At 44.4% G+C, this 23,233-nt stretch overlaps 1 protein-coding gene across 1 annotated transcript in view; it reads left to right on the top strand.

The window, feature by feature from the left end:
- The first annotated feature begins 1,617 nt into the window (after positions 1 to 1,617).
- Positions 1,618 to 23,233, top strand: part of TRABD2B (TraB domain containing 2B) — a 261,330-nt gene continuing 239,714 nt past the window's right edge. The window contains exons 1-2 of the mRNA XM_059478777.1: positions 1,618 to 1,824; positions 2,268 to 2,828. Coding sequence (XP_059334760.1) covers positions 1,717 to 1,824; positions 2,268 to 2,828 — 669 coding nt within the window. The 5' untranslated portion in view covers positions 1,618 to 1,716. The remainder of the gene's footprint in view (positions 1,825 to 2,267; positions 2,829 to 23,233) is intronic.

The following is a 23,233-nucleotide window of genomic DNA, read 5'->3' as shown; positions in this document are numbered from 1 at the left end:
TGGTCCATTGGGTACCACAGCAACTGGTGTCCCTCACAGTCTCTCAGGAAGCCACATTTACATCCAGGTGGGCCTGAGTCTGTCACTGTCTTTGGCAAAACTCTACTGGCTCCGTGCAGCATTATAGTAATGCAGCATTTCATCATGTAAATTTTGGTAGTTTTGCTTATTGCCAATACAGTGAGGAACTTCCCAGTTTTGGACAGGGTTTACAGTCGGGGAGGTGATGGGCAAGCCAGGGTACAGATCAGCTCTGCTGCACACAGCAGGATGAGGGTGATACCTGGGGCTGGGCAGTGTTCTGAGGGGAGAATGGGCTATGTCCGGCACCCTGACTCCCATTCCTGCCCAGAATGGATCTGGAGAGGCAGGAGTTCTGGCATGTGACGGTGACAAGCACTGTCAGCCTGTCCTGTGCTCTGTAACTGTTAAACACACGCTAAGCGTGTGATTTGGAGCCGCTGAACTCAAACGCCTTCTGCAACAGAGGGCTCCAGACGCCCAGGGATCCTGGAAGATTCCCCGTCACCAAGAATCATCTCAGGTCGCATTGCTGCGGCTTTTCGGTCCAAGTGGAAGCTGGATCGCTAATGATTCATGCTTGAAAACTACAAAAGTTTCCTTGCTTCCATCCCCCTGCGCAGCTCAGGAGGCAGGGGTCCCGGTGAGGACAGCTGAGGTACGCGGTACGATGCTGCCCGCGCCATGCAGGGGCCACGTCCTTGTGCTGCCCTCCCCGCTGGGCTCGGAAAGGCCAGGGAGAGTCGGACATGTCCCGACCGCGCGGGTCAGCGCGGGCTGAGCGGGGGCGCCCCAGGGCATCCCCCGCAGAGCCGGTTGCCCTCGCTTCTCGCCCGTGACAAGCCCCGTTGAACTGACTCTGCCAACCGATCGAGTGTGGGGATGTCGGAACTTGTCGGTTCCGCGCTGTTTGTTGGTGTTTAACGCGCGGGACGCGCCGCGCAGGTGCCGCGGGCCGGGCGGGCGCCGGGCAAGCGCCGCCGCCCCTCAGCCGCGGCCGCCGCTGGGCCGCCATCGCCCCCTGGCGGCGGCCGCAGGCGGCGGGAGGCGCGGGCGGGCCGGGGCGGCTGCGCGGAACTTTCCGCCGGCGCGCGGGTCCGGCCTCCGGAGCGGGGAGCGCGGAGCGGAGCCGGGGCGCGGGGGCCGCCGCCGCCCTGCCGAGCACCGCCCGCCTTCCGCAAGGCGCCGCGGGACCCCCTTCTGGACCGCCGAATTAAAGAAAAAAAAACCAGTCCAAAAAATCTTGGGTTTAAACTTTTTTTTACTTTCTGGCTGCTCTCCCCCCCGCTTCCCCCCTCTTCTCCCCCCCCGCCCCTCTCCTCCCAACCTCCTCCCGAAGCGGCGGGGCGGGAAGGAGCGTCTCCGGTCTGCAACACCAAAGCATGGCGGAGGCTGGCGATGAGAACCGTCCTCCCCAAAGCATCCAGCGCCTCTGACAAGCCCGGAGCCAGAGGGGGTGGGGGTGGGAAAGGGCGGGAGGGGGGAGAGTATGGGAGGGAGGGGGCAGCCAGTCCTTCCCCCTGCACTTGTCAGATGCAGATGGGACTGGCAAAGTTTGTTTGAATAAAAAAAAAAGGCTAAAAAAAAAAAAAAAGGGGGAAGAGCAGGAGGAGGGGGGAGGAAAAAAAAAAAAGATCCTAGAAATCCAAAAAGGCTCATCTGGGAAGGAGAGAGAGGAGACCGAGAGGAAGCGGGATGCAACTCAACCTGACGCTGATCTGCTTCGTCTTCGGGGGGTTCCTGCCCGACGCCGCGGCCCGGCGGGAGCAGATGGACACGGGGCAGTGCGACCTGCCCCGCTCGGTGAGCCGGGCCGGGCCGGGCCGGGGGCGCGCCGGCCCGCGGGGGATGCGCGCGTGTCCGCGGGGCGCGCGGGGGCCGCGGGGCGCGGGCGGGACGGGGGCGCGCGGAGGGACCCCCCCCCCCCCCCCCCCAACCCCGCTCCGCGCACGCGGGCGCGCGTGGCCCCCACAGGTGTGGCGGCGCTGCCCCGCGTGTGCCCCGCGGAGGGGCCCGGGCCGTGTCCCCGCCGCAATCGGGGGGTCACGGCGGGACCCAGCCCCACGCGGGCCTCATGGTGCCCGTGGGCTTTGCTCGCTGCGAGCCCGCGTGGGGCTGGTGCGAGGAGGAGACGGGGAAGCGGGACGCCCGCTCCTCCTGGCCTGCGGGCAGCCCTGAGGGTGGCATCGCTGTCTCTTTCCTTTGTGCCCCTCCATCACTGAGCAGCCCCTCTGTCTTCCCCGCAGCAAGGAGAGCTCAACTCCTTCCTCTGGACCATTCGCCGTGAACCCCCCGCTTATCTCTTCGGCACCATCCACGTGCCCTACACGCGAGTTTGGGACTTCATCCCTGACAACTCCAAGGCCGCCTTCCACGCCAGCTCCAGCGTGTACTTCGAGCTGGACCTGACGGACCCGTACACCATCTCGGGGCTGGCCAGCTGCCAGATGCTGCCCCACGGGGAGAACCTGCAGGACGTGCTGCCCCGGGAGCTGTACCGCCGCCTCAAACGCCACCTGGACTACATCAAGCTGATGCTGCCCCACTGGATGACCCCGGACCAGCGGGGCAAAGGGCTCTATGCCGACTACCTCTTCAACGCCATCGCCGGGAACTGGGAGCGCAAGAGGCCCGTCTGGGTGATGCTCATGGTGAACTCCTTGACGGAGACGGACATCCGCTCCAGAGGGGTGCCGGTGCTCGATCTCTACCTCGCCCAGGAGGCCGAGAGGATGAAGAAGAAGACGGGTGCGGTGGAGCGGGTGGAGGAGCAGTGTCACCCGCTGAATGGGCTCAACTTCTCCCAGGTAAGGTGGCTTCTGGGCCTCGTGTCTTATCCCAGGATATGGGGGGTATTCTTGCACTTCCATCAGCTGATGGGGGTGAACCCCAAGCCTTGCTGCAGCGGAGTGGTCACTCGTGGGCCTCAGCAGCTTTTGTGCTGGGCTGCCTGTTCTCCCTCATGCTGATCCGTTCTGCCTGCAGAACCCCCGTGATGTGCGTGGGGAGTGCTGCGTGTCTATCACGTGTGTAGTTTATTTGAGAGGCAAATGTCCGGGGTGTGAATGTATGTGTCTGCTTGCCTGCCACTCGTGAGGGAAACTTACATGCTTCCCATCCTGTCCCGGAGCTGGGCAAAAAGTGATTTTTTTGTTTGTTTGTTTGTTTTGAAGTAAAGCAGCTCTGTGGTACTTGTCAGGAAGAGGATGAAGCATGAACAATGAAAATAGAAATTTCCACATTGTTCAGATTGATTTAAGTGCATGCAAACTGTCAGTCGTCTTTTTAGTGGTCATTCCGGGTCAAAACAAAGTGGCTCATGTTGCCTTTGTACTGGGGGAAATTGAGTGTGCAATATGCATGGGTTTATTTCATTTTAGAGCAGGTAAATTTCACCAAACAGAAAAGGATGTAGGTTAAGAAACAAAAGTTATTGGTGTAACTGGACTCCGGAATTCTTTCAATGGATTTAGCTTTAAACAGCCAAATACTAAGCCATGAGATCTATTTCATTTCAGTGGATTAATGAAGAACACAGTAACAGCTATTGACTTTGCTTTGTGGAACTGTTTATGTGAAATGAGATTTACTAGAAATTGAGGAAATGAACGTGTGTGGAAGAAAACAAATAATCTGGGGGAGATTTAAGATGGTGTCAGTTACTGCTATGATATTTCATTCTTAACCTGCTTTTTGTCATTAGTTTTGGATCGGTCTATTTCCAGCCTTATCTTACTGTCCTACTTTGACCAAAAAAATTCTTGGTGATGTGGGGGAATAAGGATTAAAGGACTAATCTTTGCTGTGATTAAAATGTCCTTAGAGTGCCTTCACCCCCTGCTCCCCTGAAGTCCAGTAGGAGCTATTTGAAGGGGAAAAAGTCTGGCTTTCACTAACATTTGGTTCATCCATATTTCAACTAGGAGTCTTAACTCTGCATACAGCCTTCAGAGCAGATTTTTCCATACACTTTGGAATGTATTTTCTTGTTTATCAACAAAAATAATTAGAAGAAAGCCCCTCAGGACCTTTGCATTATTTAGCACACATCCAAATCAAGGAATTCGTTTTACACTATTCTGTCTGAAAGGTTTAAGTGCCTGTCCTCTCTGTTGAGCCCTTTCTTTAAGGTGAGGTAAAAATAATTAACCATTCCAGTCATCCTATAGTGTTTGGTTGTATTAGGTCAAAAATGGCATTAGAGTCAAGCACATGAAAGCACCTGGTTAAAAATGTACCACTTGGAAGCTTTTTAAATGTGAATCATGCTACGTTTTTTTCTTTCCAGAGAGAGTGAGCAAAGAGAAAGGAAAAGGGACAGAGTGCAAAACTCACTGCTGCCCTTAATCATAATTGTTTCTCTGTCCAACTTTTAAATAGAAACAAAAATTTCCCATTCATTTTGCTCCAAAAATAATCTAAAAAAGAACAGTAAAGGTATTACTGCTATTGGCAAGCAAAGGACAGTCATTTATGCAAAACATTTGTGCTGATTAAAAGAATACATTCCATTTTAATTGTTAGAGAGAATTGACAAAGTTGCTGAAATAGATCAGTGTTCAGGAGGAATTTTCCTAGATTGAAGCTTTTTCTGGGAACAAGGCCACCAGAACAACAGGAGACAAAATTAAACAAAACAAACCAGATATTTATTTTCTTGCTTCCTCTAGATTTCCATGCATCCTGACACCTGGCTAGTTGTTTAACAATAGTAATTTGTAATGTTATCACACCGTCTAGCAGTCCTACTGCTTGGTGTATTACTGTGCTAATTTAGTGGAGTGGATTAGTATTGCAAGGTTTCACCTCCCAATTCCAGGTCTTGGAGCCTTCCTTAAGCAACACGTAATTAAAAGCCACTAAAATGGAAATCAGAAATTGAGCAGCTTTTGTCTCGCAGGGTGTTAGCACAGTTTGATGAGAACATCTGTGATAAATTATAGTCCCAAATCTGCTAAGGGCATCAGCGGTTTTTTACCTGTTTTCAGCATTACTATTACAGGAACTCTGCACATTATTTCTGCATTCAGAACTCAGGTTTTAGGACTGAGCCTTGCTGAATCATGTCAGTGCTTTTGTTTCCCACATCCCCGAAGTCCAGTATTTTTGCCCTAAGCAAATTTAAAAAAAAGACAAAAAAAGCTTTTTTTTCCCTACTTCTTCTCCTCAAAGGCGGCTTTGTGCTACTGCAAATATTTAATCTGACTACATGCACCAAATCTGTTAATCTGATACCGTGAGGAGGAGGAAATCTAGGAGTGGTCCCGGTGTGGTACTTGGTTTTGATCTGCTCTGAAAGAAAGTGGATACACTTGCATTTTTGACCAGGAATGATCTTTGAAACGTTCTGTGCGTGGCTTTGAAATGTTGATTGTCTTAGCTGGATAAAAAGATTAAGGTGGCTCATATAATTAGCTGCTTCCTGGAGAGCCAGCTCCTGCAGGTAGGGCAGGGAGCATTGTTTTCTATTGTAAACCCCGAAACTTTGTAGTTTGATGCTCTGCTCCCCCTGAAACCCTTGCACAGTGTTTCCTGCTGCTTTTCCACATCACTCCCATCCTCCTGCCTCCTGCTTGGATCCTGGGGGGAAGTGTTATCCCACCTCCTGGGACTCTGGCAGCTGCTGGTCACTCAAAGTCCGGGCCCTGGGTATGGTTGAGCTGGTGTCAAGGTGTCTGAATCCCAGCAGAAGGCAGTGTTGGGAGCCTGGATGCAGGGGAATTGATAGCAGGCTTGGGTCAGGTTGAAATTTTACTGCTCTTTGGTGTTTGAAATTTCAAGGTTTTCATGGGAGGTGGGACAGAAAGAGCTGAGGCAAGTGAAGAAGAGGAAGCAGACAAGTCTGTCTGACAGCGCTGATGTTTATGTAGAAAGTGGCCAGAAAAGGGCAAAATCAAGTTGGCCATGGCTGAGAATTGGTGAGGGGTAGATGACATTCCAGGCCTTCTTGTGGAATCCTGGCAGAGGCACTGCAGCCACTACTGGCTGTGAGGGCTCATCCCTGTGTTCTCTGAGCCAGCTGGGATTAGGGCTAAACTCTCTCTCCTCTTTGGGACCCTCATGTGGGTCTATGATGGGAAGCTTTCCCCAGGTTATTGTTGGAGCAAGGAGAATTGTGAGGGTGGCTCCTGCAGCTGCTCAGGTCTGGTGCATCCTCCCTGATGGCCCAGGGCTGTCTTGGGACCCTCATCACCCTGGAGTGATTGCAGTGTGTCCCCACTGAAGGTCTGTACAGTCAGCAAGGGGGAGGTCTTACTGCCCTACCCAAACTGCTGTTCCCTGGGGAGGTGGGTGACATGTCTTGCTTGTATTTGATCCTGTTTCTCAGCAGGCTCCACAGTCCCAGACAGTGTTCATAGCCCTTCCTTCACATTAGAACTAAAATCCCTTCCCCATCCCATCCTGAGCTTGCTCTCCTCAGGGACAGTCTGCCTTCAGCTCATAGCAGATTCCCTGAATCCCATTGTTTGTAGGGGAAATTTTGTGTCAGGGTCCAGCTTCCTGCCAGCCTGTTGGTGGGGAAGCTGTCAGGCTGGTGAGGAGCTGCCAGCACCCCCTTCTCTCCCCTTTGGCTGTTTGGGAAGCTCTGACTCCGGTCTCCTCTGGCTGGTATCATTTCCAACTGCAGGGGGAGATGTTAAATATCAAACCAGTGTTGATTGGATCAGAGACGGCCTCAAAGAAAGAAACCTCAGACTGCGCCAGATTAAACTTCACACTTCAGCATTCTCCCCCTTTCATTTCTTTGCCGCCTCATTCTCTGCACAAATAAACCTCATCTCCCCGCTTTCTACCAATGAGACAGCATTCATGGGGCAGGAATGACTTTGTTAACAAAATCAGTCTTCATTTCCCAGGTCCTGCTGTTCCATCAAACCCTGGGACATGGCAGCTTTGATTACTCTGGTGATAGGATTAGAGGGGGGAACAAGTGCTGGTTAATAAAAGGCCGATGGGTGGTCCATCATGTTTGGTCACTGACAGCTCTGCAGCCTCGAAGCTGGACCTTCAGTGGCAAAACAGTAATATACAGAGTAATATACAGCCAGGGCCACATCCTGGACTCTATGCAATCTGCCCTGTCCTCTTGAAAAACTAAACATTTCTGTGATCACAAAGCTGGGATTCTCCAAGCTGACAGGACCAGTGTAACTGACTTCAAGAGAAGTGTACTTATTTGTCCTAATGAAAGATCCGGGCTCAAAGTTTTCTGAACTGCATTAAAGGGCTCAGTTTCAGAGCTAGCTGACTTTTGATAGTCTGCATAGGTTATATGAGGGAATATTACTGATTTTTAAAAAATTTTTGAAATAAAAGTGGTTTTTGCCTAGTAGAAATGGCATCTTCTTGCTTTTTATAGAATTTCAGGCTTTGTGAAGAGATCAGGAGTCATCAAAAACAGCATTACCTGTTTTGATTGCTGAATGTTTTGAAAGAAATGTTGTTAAAGAGTTTGATTTCAGACAGCTATACATAGTGCACATAGTTTTCAGCTTGCTGGCTTTTGTTAAACTATCATTCCCTTCACCCCCTTATGCCCCAGGGTAAAAAAATTCCCCCAGAAAAATTAACCTCAGGGTAGAAATTCATATAGCAAAAACAGAAATTCTTCCATATAACTAGTGGGAGCTGCTTTATGTCTTCACCGGGGAGCTGTTGAAGATGAAACTATGCAAGTATTAAAATGACAGTAGTGGCAGTAACACCTGAAAGGATCAGCAGCTGATGTTTATAGCCATACCCACATGTAGGTGTTGATCTGTACAGCCAGTGAATGTGTGTTTCTGCCCTACAGCCCCTTGGAAGGTTCACCCAGGCATTTGATGGCCTTTAAGAAAGCAGCCAGTCACTAAGGATGGCTCGAGGGGCAGCTGGCAGTTAATCTGTTTTATTTATTGTGTATAGAACTGCCAGTAGTGTTTGTGCTACTGGTCAGGTATGAGCCCTCCTTTTCCCTCTGATCCTTCACACCCTCCTTGGTAACATCCAAGCCCAAGGCAGGTGTACCTGCCTCCCATGAGCAGGTCTGGAGGACTCTGCTGGTTGATTTGTTTGCAAAATTATGGGTGCTGCCTGTAATTGGTATTAGGTAGAAATTATATCTTTGTAAGATCGTTCTTAAAAGGGCAAAATCCCCAGAAAACAGTGTGACAGACACTCAAGGGAGTCCCTACTGTACCTGGGGCAGCTTAACTTTATTAGTGTATAGAAGTCAAATTGTACAGAATCGTGCCATTTTTTCCTGTGTGTGTTTGCCACCTCAGAGCTGCTAACCCAGTACTGGGTTAGCCCCTGTTTAGTAAATGGTGTTTTCACAGTGATGATTTTCAATCTGTTTGTTACTTGCTGTCACTTTCTGACGCTGTTGCAGCAGCAGTCAGGATCCGCCTTCAGGCCTAGAGTGCTTTGCTTATAAACAGAATAAACCATTGACCCTAAAATCCTCCACTTGAAGTATAGTGCAACCTACAGTTCTCAGAAAGTCTTTAACAGCTCCCCTCAGCTCCCTAGTGAGTAGCAATCCACATTATAAAGGCAGCCCACATAATTTGGGCAAGTCAGAGGTTCCTGGATTGCAAAGGCCAGAAATGATCTTACACAAGGGCACTCACTCACTTTGCACTCCTGCAGAGAGCAGATCAGTGGCAGGGCTCCTGGCAAAGCATATTTAGGGACTTCAGAGGGACATACTGTAAAATAACAGGTTTCCCCTGTGCTATGCTTTACACTGCAAACCCTTATTAATGTTTTCACTGTTGTTAGGAGTTGATGAGACAAGTAAAAGGCAGAAGAAATCACAGTGTTACTGCTTAAACCATGGGAACTTTGTGTAATTTCTTTCATCTTTTGGTCTTATTAGTGAGGTTCCCTGCCTGCTTGGATGAATGACTGTAAGCTGGCATCCTCAGAGGACAGTGTTTAAGTTATAGCAAAAAATGGACATTTTCAGCAATGATTGGTATTTTAGAAACTTCATTGGTTTTAACTTTCAAGGGTCAGTGTTAGAAGAGCCCCATTTTGCAAGGAAACATATCTGCCTTGTGTTCTCAACTTTCCCAAATCCCTCTTCCAGGTAGACAACCAGTACAGATGCTCAATGCCACTATACTTAAAATCTGCAGAAAGCACTGTAGGCTGATGACACAATTTCAGTATCTTTCTGAATATCTCAAATTATATCTAGGTTGCAATTACTAAGACATTTTTTTCTGAGCATTGCAACAATTGTTGAACTTAATACTCCTTCTGTAACCCCAAAAGCATTATAGTTTCCATCCCGCTTGAGACACCAGAAATTAAACTGGTGCCTGCAGAGCTTAAAACTGCACATATCAGTGTTTGAACTTAATACCTCAGTTCTTGGGCTGGAATTGGAGCAAGACTATGCTCTGTGCAGAGTGGGAACAGACATGCAACTAAACTGTAAGACTGGTTGTATCCATCACAACAGCTAGTAGTTGTGGTGTCTCAACACCTCCATGAATTTGCTTTTTCTGGTGCTTAATGGAACAATACAGTTATTTTGTATAATTGTTACTGTTTATTTGATCTAATTATCATTTAAAGGCATGGAGAATGACAAGTGACCTGGTTAATATCTGTCAGAAGCTCACGCAGGAATTCACACTCATGTCTGCTGCTTTTATCACTAGTTATTCCAACACCAGTCATTCACATTTCAATTTCCAATATTTTAGAGCTTCTGGTGCAAGTAATTTCAGGACTTCTAGCACAATATAAATGAAAGTTGGTAAAAACTTTAAATTAAAACCATGTGCTCAGCATTTTGAAGTGGATGTTGTATGGCTTGAGGAGGCTCATTAGAAAAAGTATTTTTAGTTTGAATGAGATCAAAGACCCAAGATTTTCCACTCTGAGAGTTGTTTAGCATAGTACTGGACACCCCATTTCTCATCATACATAGACTCCCATAGGCCAGTTATGCCTGAAGAAATCATCATCCCTGAAATATTGTAAAAATTAGATTTATTATCAGTGGACCACTGCTGATCACCTCCATCCAGGCACTATAACAATGCTGAAGGGTTGAAGAGTCTTGGAGATGTCAAAAGTGAGTTTTATTCTTGACTTCCTCAAAATCAGGATTTCAGCCCATACCAGTGGGTAGCAGTGTTAGAAGTGACAGGCTGAATCCTGTGTGTTGTGTCCATTCCAGAGTCCTTTGATGCCAGGGAAAACACTGAACCATCCCCAGAAACTCCTAGTAGCACACAGAGAAAAGATTGTAAAAAAAGAAAAAGAAAGGAATCTGATATCTTCTTTTCCTAGGCTCAGTTAGTGTGGAAGTTATGAAGCCTTCCACATTCCAGTCCAGAGGTTCTTCATGCTTGGGTATGCCTGCAAAATGGGAGTTAGCTAAGATGGGGCAAAAAGCTAGGAATTCAGTCATTGGCAGTTTACTTAGCTGTATCAACATAATTAAGCATAATAGCAACAAATGCTTTATGTTTCCACCAGATTTAATTAAACTTACTTGCTGCTGCTACCCAAACTCTTCCATTGGGGCACTTGTTGGGAGACACAGGTATCTCCAATATATAAAACAGAGAAGAATCTGCCTTTATAGAGCAAAGCAATATTCATCAGACTTAGTGAGCCAAGGAATGAGAAAAAGGAAACAAATCTTACATTTATTTTCTAACCTCTTTCCATTTTAATAAAAGTCAAGTTATGAGGAACACAGGAAAAGTATTGCTTTCAAGTAGGCAGTTCTGTGTCTTGAAAGTATCCCCTCAATATTTTAGAGACTGTACTAAATCCAAGGTCTCCATTAGGCTCCCTCACTTTTGTTAGCAATCACAATGAAGACTGATTATTCTCTGTACGCTTTCTGCCACTGCACAAATTTAGCTCTCCTTTGATTTCTTGCAGCCTTTTCCTATTACAGGTGACAGCATAATAGTGATGGGGAATATTTATTTAAATGTGAGACCAAATGCTCACAGTGCAGGAGTTTGCAGAGTCAGCAGAGAGGGAGAGGGCAAAAGGGTGATTTGAGAAACAAGCCCAAGTTTTTGAAGGTCTTTGTATTCCTGGCATGTGATTATTTACAGTTTTAGAAATGATTATTGAGATAAATGTTATGCCAGAAGGAAGTGTGATGGGACGTCCCAATGTGTCTTGTTGATTCTAAAACACTGGTAAAATGATCACAGCACTATTAATGGTGAAAATGCTAAGCCCTACACCATGAGAGGAACTGGTCCTGACATACTGGGAGTCAGGTGGGATGCTAACTTGTAGTTTGCTTTCAAGCTGAAGTAATTCTTTATTTTTGGGATATCACAGGGGCAGGGGAGGTACAAGTGTGCAAAAAATGCCTAAAAGTGTTGTTTTCATAAGAGTTAATGATACAAAAAGCCCTTCTTTTTAATAATAAATTTCTTGATTAAGACAGGAAAAAGCTAGAAAGAACATTCTCAAAAAAGCTCATTGTCTGCCTATTGGAGCAGATAACTCGCTAACACCCAGAAGTGAGCAAAGTCAAGTTTTCTAATACAAAGTTATGGCCAATATATGGCTTAGCCTTCAAACAACTGGGGTGCAGTTCAGCTCTTTCAGCATTTCTCCTTTCCAGTACCAGAATACCAACGAGAAAATACCTCCACAGTCCATGAGACCAGGTTATACCATCCTGAAATAATCCAGGTGTTTGGTGGCAAGATGAAGTTGAGAGGCTCAAGACAACAGGCCTTTGCAGGCATGAAACACTGTCCAACTTTATGGATTTGCCTGTCTGCAGACTGGCATTGGCCAGCTTTTTACCCAGCTAATTGTGTGAGGCCAGAGAGGATTTTCTTTATTAACTTGAGTGGCTTGGCTGTGAAATGAGACATGCTGTACAGTGTATAACTCAAGCTCGCTTTCAAAGGAATTTTTATTGAAGCTGGGTATCCAGAGACATCTGAGCCTTTAACATGGAGTCATCTGAAACACACTCTAGGAACTTCATAATTTAAGGTCAGCATTTGCACTGGTTCATGTTCTAGTAATGGAATAGTGCTTGCTTTAAAAACATACTAAATTTATATCTGAATGTACAAAGATGGGACTTTTTCTTGAAAATTAAACTGACTGATCTGAGCACTTGCTGTGTGTTAAGTGTGGCTGGATAAGCTTGGAATGGATGTACCCTGTAGAGACTACAGCATATTGTGGCTCTGAAGTGGAAAGCAAGCATCATCGATGAACTCGTACATTCTCAAAGCTTGAAGTATTAGTTGTTGGGAATCACTTGTAGTAGTACCCCTTTGTATTTTAGGAAGTACAAAGAGCTAAAGTCTCCCAAAAGGTGATGTATTTTGTCACATTTTGGATGGGTTTTGTGATTACTGACAAAGAGATCCCAGTGGAAGATATTCCTAGGAATGCAAAACACAATCACTAAACCCACACAAGATCCCTTATCACACTCTCTCTAAAGTTGCTGCAGATTCATTTGAATTACACTGGAAAGATTTATCTCTTGTTAATGGAGCACTCTTCATTTTTTAAAATTGAGTTGTTGTGCAACACATCAAATAACAATGTCATAACACATCATAAATCAGTTTGTTCAGTGAAGGATTCCACATGAGTTAATCTAACATCCTGGACACAGTTCATGAGCAGTTAATTTTAGAAGTTCTCTTTGATACATATCAGTTAAGGCAAAGCAACTCCAGCCATTATGGAGTACAGTCAAAACTGGTTAACGGCAAAGCAAGTACAGACAAAGATTGTTCACAGATAAAGCCTTTGGCAGATCATTCAAGGGATCTTTGCTTTATATATAGAACAATTGTAGCTTTAATACCAGCAGTGCAGACACTCTGGGACAAAGAGAAAATACACACACACACACCAAACCACAGAAGAAAACCACACACACCACTTGGTACTTGAGTCTAGCAAGAAAGTCAAGCTAAAGTTCACCAACCCTGACGTAGCTACCAAAGAGCTCCATGGCAGGCAATGAGATGGGAAGAACCACCCCCAAAAATGCATTCAGGAATTATTCCCATTGTCAGTGTGGGAGAAACTGAGAATGTTTGATTTGAAACACAAAGTCATCCGGCGGCCTGCCAAATGCCATTCATCTCAAGGTCACACAACGTAAATAACCCAAGGGTTACCTCCAAAGCAGGAGGTAGCTGAACAAGAGTAGGGGAAGGGATTCCTCTCTCTTCCCTGTGGATGTTTGGCATGCTACTGACAATGTTTTGAGGCCTGGCACTCCTGATGAGTCTGGTATATTAAGAGCAGTGTAACAGCAAAAGCAGAGAATAATAGCTGAATGTAGCATTATGGAAGGGACCATGGTTTGAGACCAAGTCACTAAGCTGTCGCACATTTTCTGCAAGAATTAATCAGGGACACTAATTAGAAAGGAAAACTTCAGCAGTAAAAAAAAAATCTTTTGGATGCTTAAGTCTGAAAAGATTAATCCCTGTTACACAGTAGGGACAACCAATATTTATTTACTGTTCAGCTGAGTGGTTGCATGAATTTTTCTGTTCTTCTAAAACATGAACTATCACAACCTTTTTATACTTTTTAAGAGAACAACAAGTTTAACTGTAACATCAATAATCCATCATTATCAGTTAGGGAAGGAAGAGGTGTGTTTTCCCAAGAGTGCTCAGACCTGAGGGTATAGCTTGGAATATAACTATGGGAGAATCCCAAAAGACTTGGCACCTGTTCCCCTGTTCTCTGAGGCAAAGCTCAGTGTAGTTCCCACTAAAACAAATCAAACAAGTTGGCAATCCTTGTACTGGGAACCCAAAACTGTATCTCTTGAAACCAGGCAAGGTGTCTTTCCTGCTGGTTTATGCAGAAAGGAGTTTCAGGTAGATAAATAATTTATTAAGAGAATGAGGGAGAAAAGAAATGTTAGTCAATATTCTTCTGATTTATTTGTGATTTTGATAGGCTTAAAAACCAGACTAAGTAGAGTTACTTGTGATTTCATGTTGAATTTTTGATGCCATGAAAAAAAGTGAACTTAACTCACTAAGTCAGAAGGAAAAATAAAAGTGTTTCAATTCAGTCAGCACCACATGAGGTCACTCTGTGGAGTCCTGTACATCTGTGTGGCCTGAGCACCATTCCTTCCAAAATGAAGGGAAGCAGGCTGGGCATGTGGATAAAGAACCCTGAATCTTTGTATATACAACATGATATTATACCTGTAGGCCTTACATAATGTGTTGGAAACTGAGGCATCACTTCAGAGGTTGAATTACCCCAATTATGTTACTGCATCTGGGGCTAAGACAATGATTTTTCCATCTATAAATTTCTCTTACACTTTTCAACTTATTTAGTACTTTAGAAAAAGCAATATCTGTATGTGGAGTGGCTGGAGTTGATGAGATGGTGATGTGAAGGGGACATCTGGAGAAGTCCAGGCTGATTGTGAACTCCACAACCTACAGCTTTTTGGGCAAGGGATTATGAGACACATCTTCATCCCTGGTGAATAGAGTGGCTCCACCCCTCTTTGCTATTTTAGCCACTAAAGGAATTGTTTTTCTCAAATGCAAATGGTCTTGAAAAATGGCTGAGAGCATAGACTTGCATCATTAGCAATGAACCAAGGTCCTGTGTGTTGCAACAACCTTTGTTGAGGGATTGTTGTGTTGAAAATCCCCTGATTTTGGCACAAGCTGGAGAGCTCAGCAGTTCCACTTTGCATGTCCTGCCATCATTCCACAGGCAGACCCTCTAGCTAGACATCACAGTAGGGCAGCCAGTTGGCTTCTCCCAACCTCCTTAGGTTTCCAGATGTCATAACAAAATGAGAGAGAGAGACTTAGCCATCTTCCATGTGTTTATGCTGGAGCTGCTAGGCAGAAACCAAGCCACAACACTGTGCAGCTTTTCAAAAAGGACTTAATAGGCCTCTCTGTAAACAGATCTAAATATTTGCTCCAGTGACATTTATCGCATCACACGTCTGGCGCGAGTGTTTCGTCCTTGTTTTGCTTGCATGTTTGGATTCTCTTATAAACATTAATGAAGTGCCTGAATACAAATGAATAATCCTCCCCCTTTCTTCCCGCCCTGGAGGGGAGGGGAATGGGAGGGCATGAAGCAATAATAGTTCAACCTTCAACCCGTAATTGCTCGGTACATTTTGATGACAGTTTTCTCTCTCACGTGCTTTAAAAGACTTTATTCGGCATGTACATCTATGCAGAAGGCATTGCACCTTTCTTCAAAGGCAGCTGCAGCCAGAGTTGGAGTGGGGGGCACTTAGCAGCCAGCACTGTGTCATTTGATGTTTGAGCAGACATAGCAAGTTGACTTGCTGCTGGGTTCCCAGCAGGCTGCCAGAATTCTGCCCCATCTACAAAGCTTTTAACAGAGGATATATTTAATATATGGTTTCCTAGGCGTCTGCTGTTGAGCTGGACAGAATAATGGGCCTGAAGCACCTCAAATCTAACTCCATTTGACAGTTCACCTACCTTTTGCTGGAGACCTTTTGGGGTCATTCAATAGGTATTTTCCAATTACCTACAGCTTTACTGACTGGAGACAGTGTGTTTCCAAGTGGTCCCTTCTGATCTTTCAATGCCTTTATGGAGGCCGTAGAAAGTGGTTGTCTTGGTTGTCTTTGTGCCCAATTTTGAACTGAAACCTCCACATCCTCCTTCTGATTTTATCACTAAAGGAGAAGGAGAGTGTGGGGTAAGGAAAGACTGACCAAATCTTGTTTCCATAGGTGGTTTCCGTGGACACAACCTTTAGAAGATAATTCTGTTGTCTAGGGTATGAGAACATAAACCAAATGATTAGAAGACTGTTTCCTGATCCTGAGAGGGGTGAAATTGTGAAACAGATCAAGGCATCATCCCTGAACCTGTTCCAGACTGAGAAAACATTGAGTATCTCATTCCTGTGTGGGAGCAGTTATATTACTGCTCCATTCTCCCTGTGCAGTTCAAAATGTCACAATGTCTTCCATGCACAATAAATTACCATCATCTCCTGCCAGGTGGGACAGTGCTTTGTTCAAGACTTTACTAAGCATCTTTAGTTTCTGCAGCTGGGCTTGTAGGAGCGGTGGTTTGGCTTGCTTGGAAGCCAGTAATAAAAGAAATTTTCTTTTAGTCATGAGGGGCTCTTCAGAAATTCCCTGAACGCATGCAACTAAGCTCTCAACTCTTTGTTAAGAGCAAAACTGCTGCATTTAAGCTGTGGGACATAAAAGAAGTAATCAATACTCGGAAAGTTCATTCTTCAAACAGTCTTTAAGAAAAAAATCATCCTGTATATGACATCTACAGGTCTGTTGTGTGCAATACTACTAAGTGCGAAGGATTTATGTCCCAATAGTCAGGTTTTGGGAGGTCAAAACTAATACCCAAGAGGAAAAAAAATGCATGTGTTTCCTTCATCTGAGTGATTAGGTATAAAATGGGTTAAAAATTAATACTGTCTTTGGTTCAGCTTGTATATGAAAACATTCAGTCTGCACATACTTGAGTACTATTCGAAAGTGCCTGTCAACCCCATTAATTATCAAATTGCTTATTCAGTCTATGCATTCCTTGCATAAATCCATATCAACTTTGCCTCTTGTCACAGTGTTTGTTTATATGAGCTGGAACTCTCAATCCTGAGCAGACTGAAACGCCTCTTGAAAGAATTTCTTCGTGTGCACCTACAGGGACCCAGGCTAATTCCTATTCAGAAGATGCTTTTTTGGTGAGGAGTTGGGAGTCACAAAATTGGCTGGAAAGGTGTCCTTTTGTCACTTCTGTCTGTATTGATAATTCAGAGAGAAGAGACGAAAATCATTACAGTTCTCAACAGCTGCGAAGTGTACACCAGAAAAAAACAAAAAGCTTGGAGAAAGGGATGGAAAAAAGAATTTGCTGATATTTTTGTCATCCTCTTTCTAATGTGCCCATACTAATGGAGGCTTTTTTTTTAAATGAACTTGTAGTCCAGTGTATTCTTTTGTCCCCATCTCTCAAGCATTCTGCCTTTTGCTCATTTGCTGAAACACAAACATGGAAGTGTATTTGGAACTAGCTGGAGTCCTAAAAAAACAAAATTAAGGCAAGCTGCCAGATCAAAATCTAATACACAACATATGTTTACAGGGTTATAGTCTCTTGCCATGCTGGCTTTAACAGCACTCCAGTGTGAAGTAGAGTTAATGCCTTCCAAGATCTTTTAACATCCATCATTCTTATCAAAACAGTAAAAATACTGGTTTTATTTCATCAAATGCACCTTTCCTCTTGTCTGAAGCCCTTTGAATTCCTCACCAAATTTGGGATCAATGGAAGAGTATGTCCTTGGTCGTCTTTGTCCAGTTCTCCTCCTCTTCCCAAGAGTTTATATTCCTGAGGGGTGACCAGGTTCATCCAGCGGTCTGGCAGGCAGCCCTGAATAGGACCCCTGGTTTGAGAGAAGACAGTAATGTTGACCCCCATGTGCCTTGTGCATTTGATGTGTAACTCATGGCACTTTCTGAGGAGTCTGTCAAGAGCAAAGGGTTGTCCAAGTCTAAAACAGAGGATTGAAGTGAACGAGGTGCTTTAAGCTGACTTGGTCTACCTCAGCTTGTCCAAATGTAAGAGGTGCCATTGTGTTTGCTCAAACTTTAGTCCTTTCTTGGGAGCCTTCTGCACTCAGCAGAGGCTGGCATTTGGTGTGGCCAGTGAGCCCCACTGAGGCCCTGTGGTTCCTTCTGGGCTGTGCCTTACACACTGCTGGTGTCTCTCATCCCATGGTGCCTCTAACCATCCACAGCACAACGGGACCATTGCCACTGGAATCTGCTGCAGTGGAGAGCAGCCAGCTAAGGCAAGGGCTCCAGTGGCAGTTCAACATGTAGGGGTGGGGTGCAAGGGACAGCACTGCAGGGCAGAGGGAATGGAAAACAGGGACAGTTGTGCCAGACTCCTGTCACCTCCTGTGGCTGCTCTGCCCGGTGTGCAGTACACACTGTACAGCTCCTTCAGCAGCAGCTGGATGCAGCCTGGAGTATGCAGGGTCCAAGGAGAATAAACTTTAAGTGTCTGAAAATTTTGTGGGATGAGACAAAGCCTTGGTGGGTATATGAGGCTCTGAAATAGCAGCACCCTTCACTATTTCTTCTGCTCATTCTCCGTATGTGGGATATACCTGTCCATGATCCATGAAGCATCCTAGGCCAGCTGGACTCCATGAGCTCTACATGCACTATTCCAAGCTTATCAGGAGAGCTCTGTTAGGAGGATGCAGGAGTTTTCTGGGCTCTCAAGAGACAGTCCTGACGTGGCCTTTTGTGTTCAGTTCTCTGTGTGCAAGATGGGCAAGATATTAGAGCTATTTATTTTTGGAAAATGCCTTTTTTTTTTTTAAACAGAAACAGTGCTCATGTATTTTTTGTATTTGAGGAAAGAAACATTCCTTGAAATGTCTCAATTTGAAATTTAAAGAGAAGTTAGAAAAACCATGAGTCTCATCAGTAAAAGAACAATCTGGTGAGTGACCCAATTGGAAATTTTTGTGCTATTAGTGCGTAACAACACATTAAAGATAGAAAAGGATTAATTTTTAACTTTTTATTGAGATATTGTTTTTCCCCACTAAACTGTAGATAGCAACAGAAGTAAATCTTGTAGCAGCTTTGGATAAATTGCCAAGGGAGAAGAAAGTCCTCCTGTGCCTCCTGGGTGGGAGCTCTAACACATCTCCAGGATGCCTGACTGGAAGGTTGTTTGAAATAGAGAGACTTTACCTCTGTTGAATATAGAAAATTCATTTGAGATGTCAGGAGAGTAATAGCATTTTCAGCTTACTTAATGTGTAATTACACCTGATTTGCAGCAGTCTCTGCTCACATCAGTAGTTCATGCTGTGCATGGTCATTGAAGTTCTTGAAGTACAGTTCAATGACATGGGAGGCAGGACATGGCAGTTTCACCTCAACGTTTCATCAAGGAGATCTCTCTTGGATTGTCCTAGCTTGAAGTTCATTTCAGAAATAAAAATCACATACATGAAAGGCCAAGGTAAGCTGTTGTATAAATATTGGGTTTGCATCTCTGCAGCTCCAGGACTTCATTCTTTGTAGCTCAGATCTCACCAGACAACCAGCTTACCCTTTCACTTGAGGAGAAAGTCAGAAGAGGTGATCATGGGTTGGACTTTGAGGCTTCATCTTTTTCTTTTATCCTAAGAAATGTCCTCTTTCTATCACTAAGGAGATGAGTTACCTAGTTCAGCTTTTGAGTCAAAAGTTTAAGGTCCTGCTTGCAATTCTTGTTTGGCTTTGCTGTTTGGTTCTAAACAATTTCTGTATCCGTTCCCATTCTGTTATGCCTGTTTGACTGGCCAGTGCAGAGTAATGTTTAAGAGATTCAGTCAGTAAAGTCCATGTTGGCTAATTCCTTGGACACAGTGACTATCAGGACAATGACCTCTCCCTGACAAAGGCACTGTTTCCTCTATTTCAGCAGTATTCTATGTCCTGACCACTTGCTCTGTGCAGAGAGAATTTGCTGTGTGCTTTGCTGCTGCCCAAATGCAGATGTAGGTTTTGGATTATGAGATTTCAAGTTCTGAGGATCAGCATGGGTTTTAATGCTCTTGATGACACAGCCAAATAGTGTTGTTATGATAAAATTCAAAATTCATCTCTGAAGCACCTCTTTCTAGCGTTGCCTCATGCATTCTCAACTAGCAACGTATTCCTTTGTCTAAGTGACTTCCACTGTTGGAACTTTTTCCTAACATATTTAAGGTTTTCCTTTACTGCTTCCAGATGTAGACCCTTGTTTTACCATTCTTCAACTCTGTAAATATATTTTCTCTGGTTCTAGTACTGCGCAGTTCTTTGATAGACAAGATCATGCTCTCTCTTTTAGGAGTCATTTATTAAAGAAAGTTTTTACAACTGCAGACAAAAAACAGGCTTCTGCAGAGAATGAATTTCAGGTTTTGTCTTGTTGGTTAACCAGGATTCACACCCCTTCTGGGACAGTTCCTAGAGACACCTCGTGGCTGTCAGGAACTCTACAGAGCGCATCGCGCTCGTGTCAAATTAATTTATTCTAAGCCTCAACATCCAGAATTATTTGAGAAGGAGTTAAGAGTGAGGCTGCCAACCTTCTAATTAAAAGCTAGAAATATTTTCAAGTTCTCCTCTGATGGAAACAATTAAGCAAATCTGTTCTAAAGTGGGATTACCCTCCAAACCCAACAGCAACATGTTGTCTGCCTGAGTATAATTAAAACTATCGAAGGAAATTTTCTATTCCAAGATGAAAGGAACTGTTGGTTAGTTCCTGGATTCCCATACTCCAGTTTATACTCCCATTCTGTAAGAACTACAGCAGGCAGCTCAGACTACATGGATGCAGTTTGTTGCTGGGATTCTTAGCTTCTCAGTCAAAACACACTAGGCAGTTCAGAAAAGTAACAAAGCAAACCCCATTCCTTCAAACACACCAGTCCAGAAAGAGTTAGATGATAAGCTTTGTGCAGGAGGAAGACAGATTGACTTTTTAGGTTTCAGGTCATCTATTAATGTAGAAATTTAAACAAGTTGAATCCTGGTGAGCTTGCTCACCAGGCAGTAAGTCTTTCTAGTGGTAAATGAGCAAGACCTAGAATTCACTATCTCTCAGAATTAACAAAGTGTGTAGCCTTTCTTTTGTTTGATACAGACTCTGTGAAAATGATATTTTAAAGAACAGAAGCCTTTAGAGGAATAAAGTTTATATATAAACTAAGCAGTTTTACTGGGTGTAATTACTCTAGACCCAGCTGAATAGAAGTCTTGTGATTAGCCTAATCTTACGTGTTTAGATCCAATTATTCAAGATTATACTTACCATAATCTGATCACAATTTCATGTATATACATATAAATAAAAATGACAGGTAGGTGGAAATAGTGTTACCTCTCCTCTTCTCGGTGAAAATTGAATCATGCAAAATGATGGAAACCATCATTCCATAGCAAAGGAGAATAGCATCCTACATATGCTTTGCACAAGACTTTGGCTGAAATTAGAAGGTCCAAAGAGTCCCTCAGATTCAGGGGTTAGTTCCTACTTGGGGCATGAGTAAGGAGGTAAAACAGTAGCAAGAAGAACAGTTATGAAAAGTATGACTTTTAATGATAAATCTCCATCTTCATGAAAGCAGAAGCATGAAAGCAATAAAAACTGTATGCTTTACTGATTTTTAAAATATCCTGGTTGAGTAGGAGAGTCTCATTACTGAAGACAACAACTCCAAGTTAGTAGTAGGACTTCATAAGGATTTTTTTTCCTTAATCAGAACCTAGAACCACCTAGATAGGGTTAGAGTTAGATGTGTGTGTTATCATCTTGAGCTGAGGTTTTTTCTAGGGGTACTTCCACACATTTTCTGTAGATGCCCAAGCAGTCTCCTTGCACTGGGCTGTGTATCCAGCTATTACTTCTTTCTATTCTATGGAAAGCATACACTAGGGTAACATTCAGGTCTTCCAAGCATTAAGGCTTAAAAAAAGTCACCATGTTTACTTCAGCTTTCCCTTTCTAAATTGCTTTGACAGCCCTGTGCTTTTTTAACTCGTTTTGGGGAATATCCAGTCTGCCATTGGAATTATTTGAATTGTACAGAAAGAAAGGAGGGCCTGTTTCCCTCCAAATTCCATATATTGTGTCGCTGGAGCTTTTCATGTTCCATAAACAATGCTCTCTTTTTCTAACCCTCTCCCCCTCCCGCCCATAGCCTGACTTTCTATAATTTTCTTGACATGGACAACTCAGCATTTTTGTGAAAAGCTATGACTGATTTTCTGCAGCTTTACAAACAGGAGCTTGCTGGTGATTTCAAGAGGATCAGGTAGTGTGATGCAAGCGAGACTGGGTCGGGTCTCTGGGACTTCAAACATGTCTCAGCAGTGCATCTAGTTGTGAGTGATTGTTTTCCCTTAAAGCATTCATGACCTCCAATTGGCAAGTCTCCTTTTATAACTAAGGAGACATTTGGAAAATGTTGGTATTTTTAAATATCTTCTTAATCCCTGTAGAACTCTAGCCACATACAAGCAAGTGGCTTCATTTTTCCACACACTACTCTTTCTTTAGTTAATAATTCAGTTATTATGTGAGTGAAATCTCAGGAGGTACTCCGAGTTGCAGGCACTCTGTTGCTTAAGTTCATTTCAAGCTTCCTATGAGTCTTTTAATACTTGAATGGTGTTTCATGGTCTGTCTTTGACGACTCATGAAGCTGGATCCCAGAAGAAAATCACAGCCTAGATAAGCAGCCATGGTAGATACTGCAAAAGCAGTAGTGCTTGTGTAGCACTTCAGTGGATTGATGCCTCAGTATATTTTTATTTCTTTCTTTACCAGGAAGATGGATAATTTCCAATCTTAACAACCACGCATGGGAAGGATGAATAAGCAGTATTTGGGAATGGAGTCTGATTGGTTACACCCTTGTCTGGCTATGCTTGCTGGTGCATTTTGCATAGCATTTCTGGAATACTTTTCTGTTGAAGTGAAAGGGTTGTTGCAGCATTTGATTTCAGCCTTGTAAAGGCTTTAGAAGAAATGCCAAGCCCCTGTAGTCTGGAAGCAGCAACACTGACCATGTGCCATGTCACGGAGAGGGAAAATAACTCCCTTCCAACGTTTGCACTGAGCATGAGTGTCACCAGAAAGCTCTAGGTTGCTCTTAAACTCCCTTGCAGCCTGACGGCTTTGTGGTGGACCTGAGAGGTCTTGGGTTAATGTCATCTAATGCATCCTAATGGGCAGCCTAATTGTAACTGCCATTCCAGCTGTCCCTTGTGGGTTTAACTCATGTAAATGAAAACCACAGCTTTCCAATTTACTCTTCGGCATGAAATATTATATTCTTCCTAAGTAATGTGTTTTAATTGCAGAAGCAAGATAATATATATATATATGGAAAGAGTGGGTGAGAGCTTGCAGGTTGTATATAAATAGCAAGGCTTCTTAGTTTGTTTCTTTTCTTTACCAGTGACCTGCCTTCTCTCACCTGGCTGCTGACTTAACAGACAGGGAACAGGCCCCAGCTGCTCCCAAGGGGTGAGACCACAGGTTGAAATGTGTGGTCACTTATCCCAGCTCCCATCTGCTGCAAGATGTGCAGATGGTTGGACACAGCCCTCTGAAGCTTGCACATGCCCACTTGATGTCAGTCTGGAGTGACTCTCTCTCCCTGATTTATGTTG

Source organism: Ammospiza nelsoni, chromosome 9 (assembly GCF_027579445.1).
Source record: "Ammospiza nelsoni isolate bAmmNel1 chromosome 9, bAmmNel1.pri, whole genome shotgun sequence".
In the NCBI taxonomy this organism is placed as follows: Eukaryota; Metazoa; Chordata; class Aves; order Passeriformes; family Passerellidae; genus Ammospiza; species Ammospiza nelsoni.
Note: the sequence above shows the minus strand (reverse complement) of the source record. Positions and strands in the feature narration are given on the sequence as shown.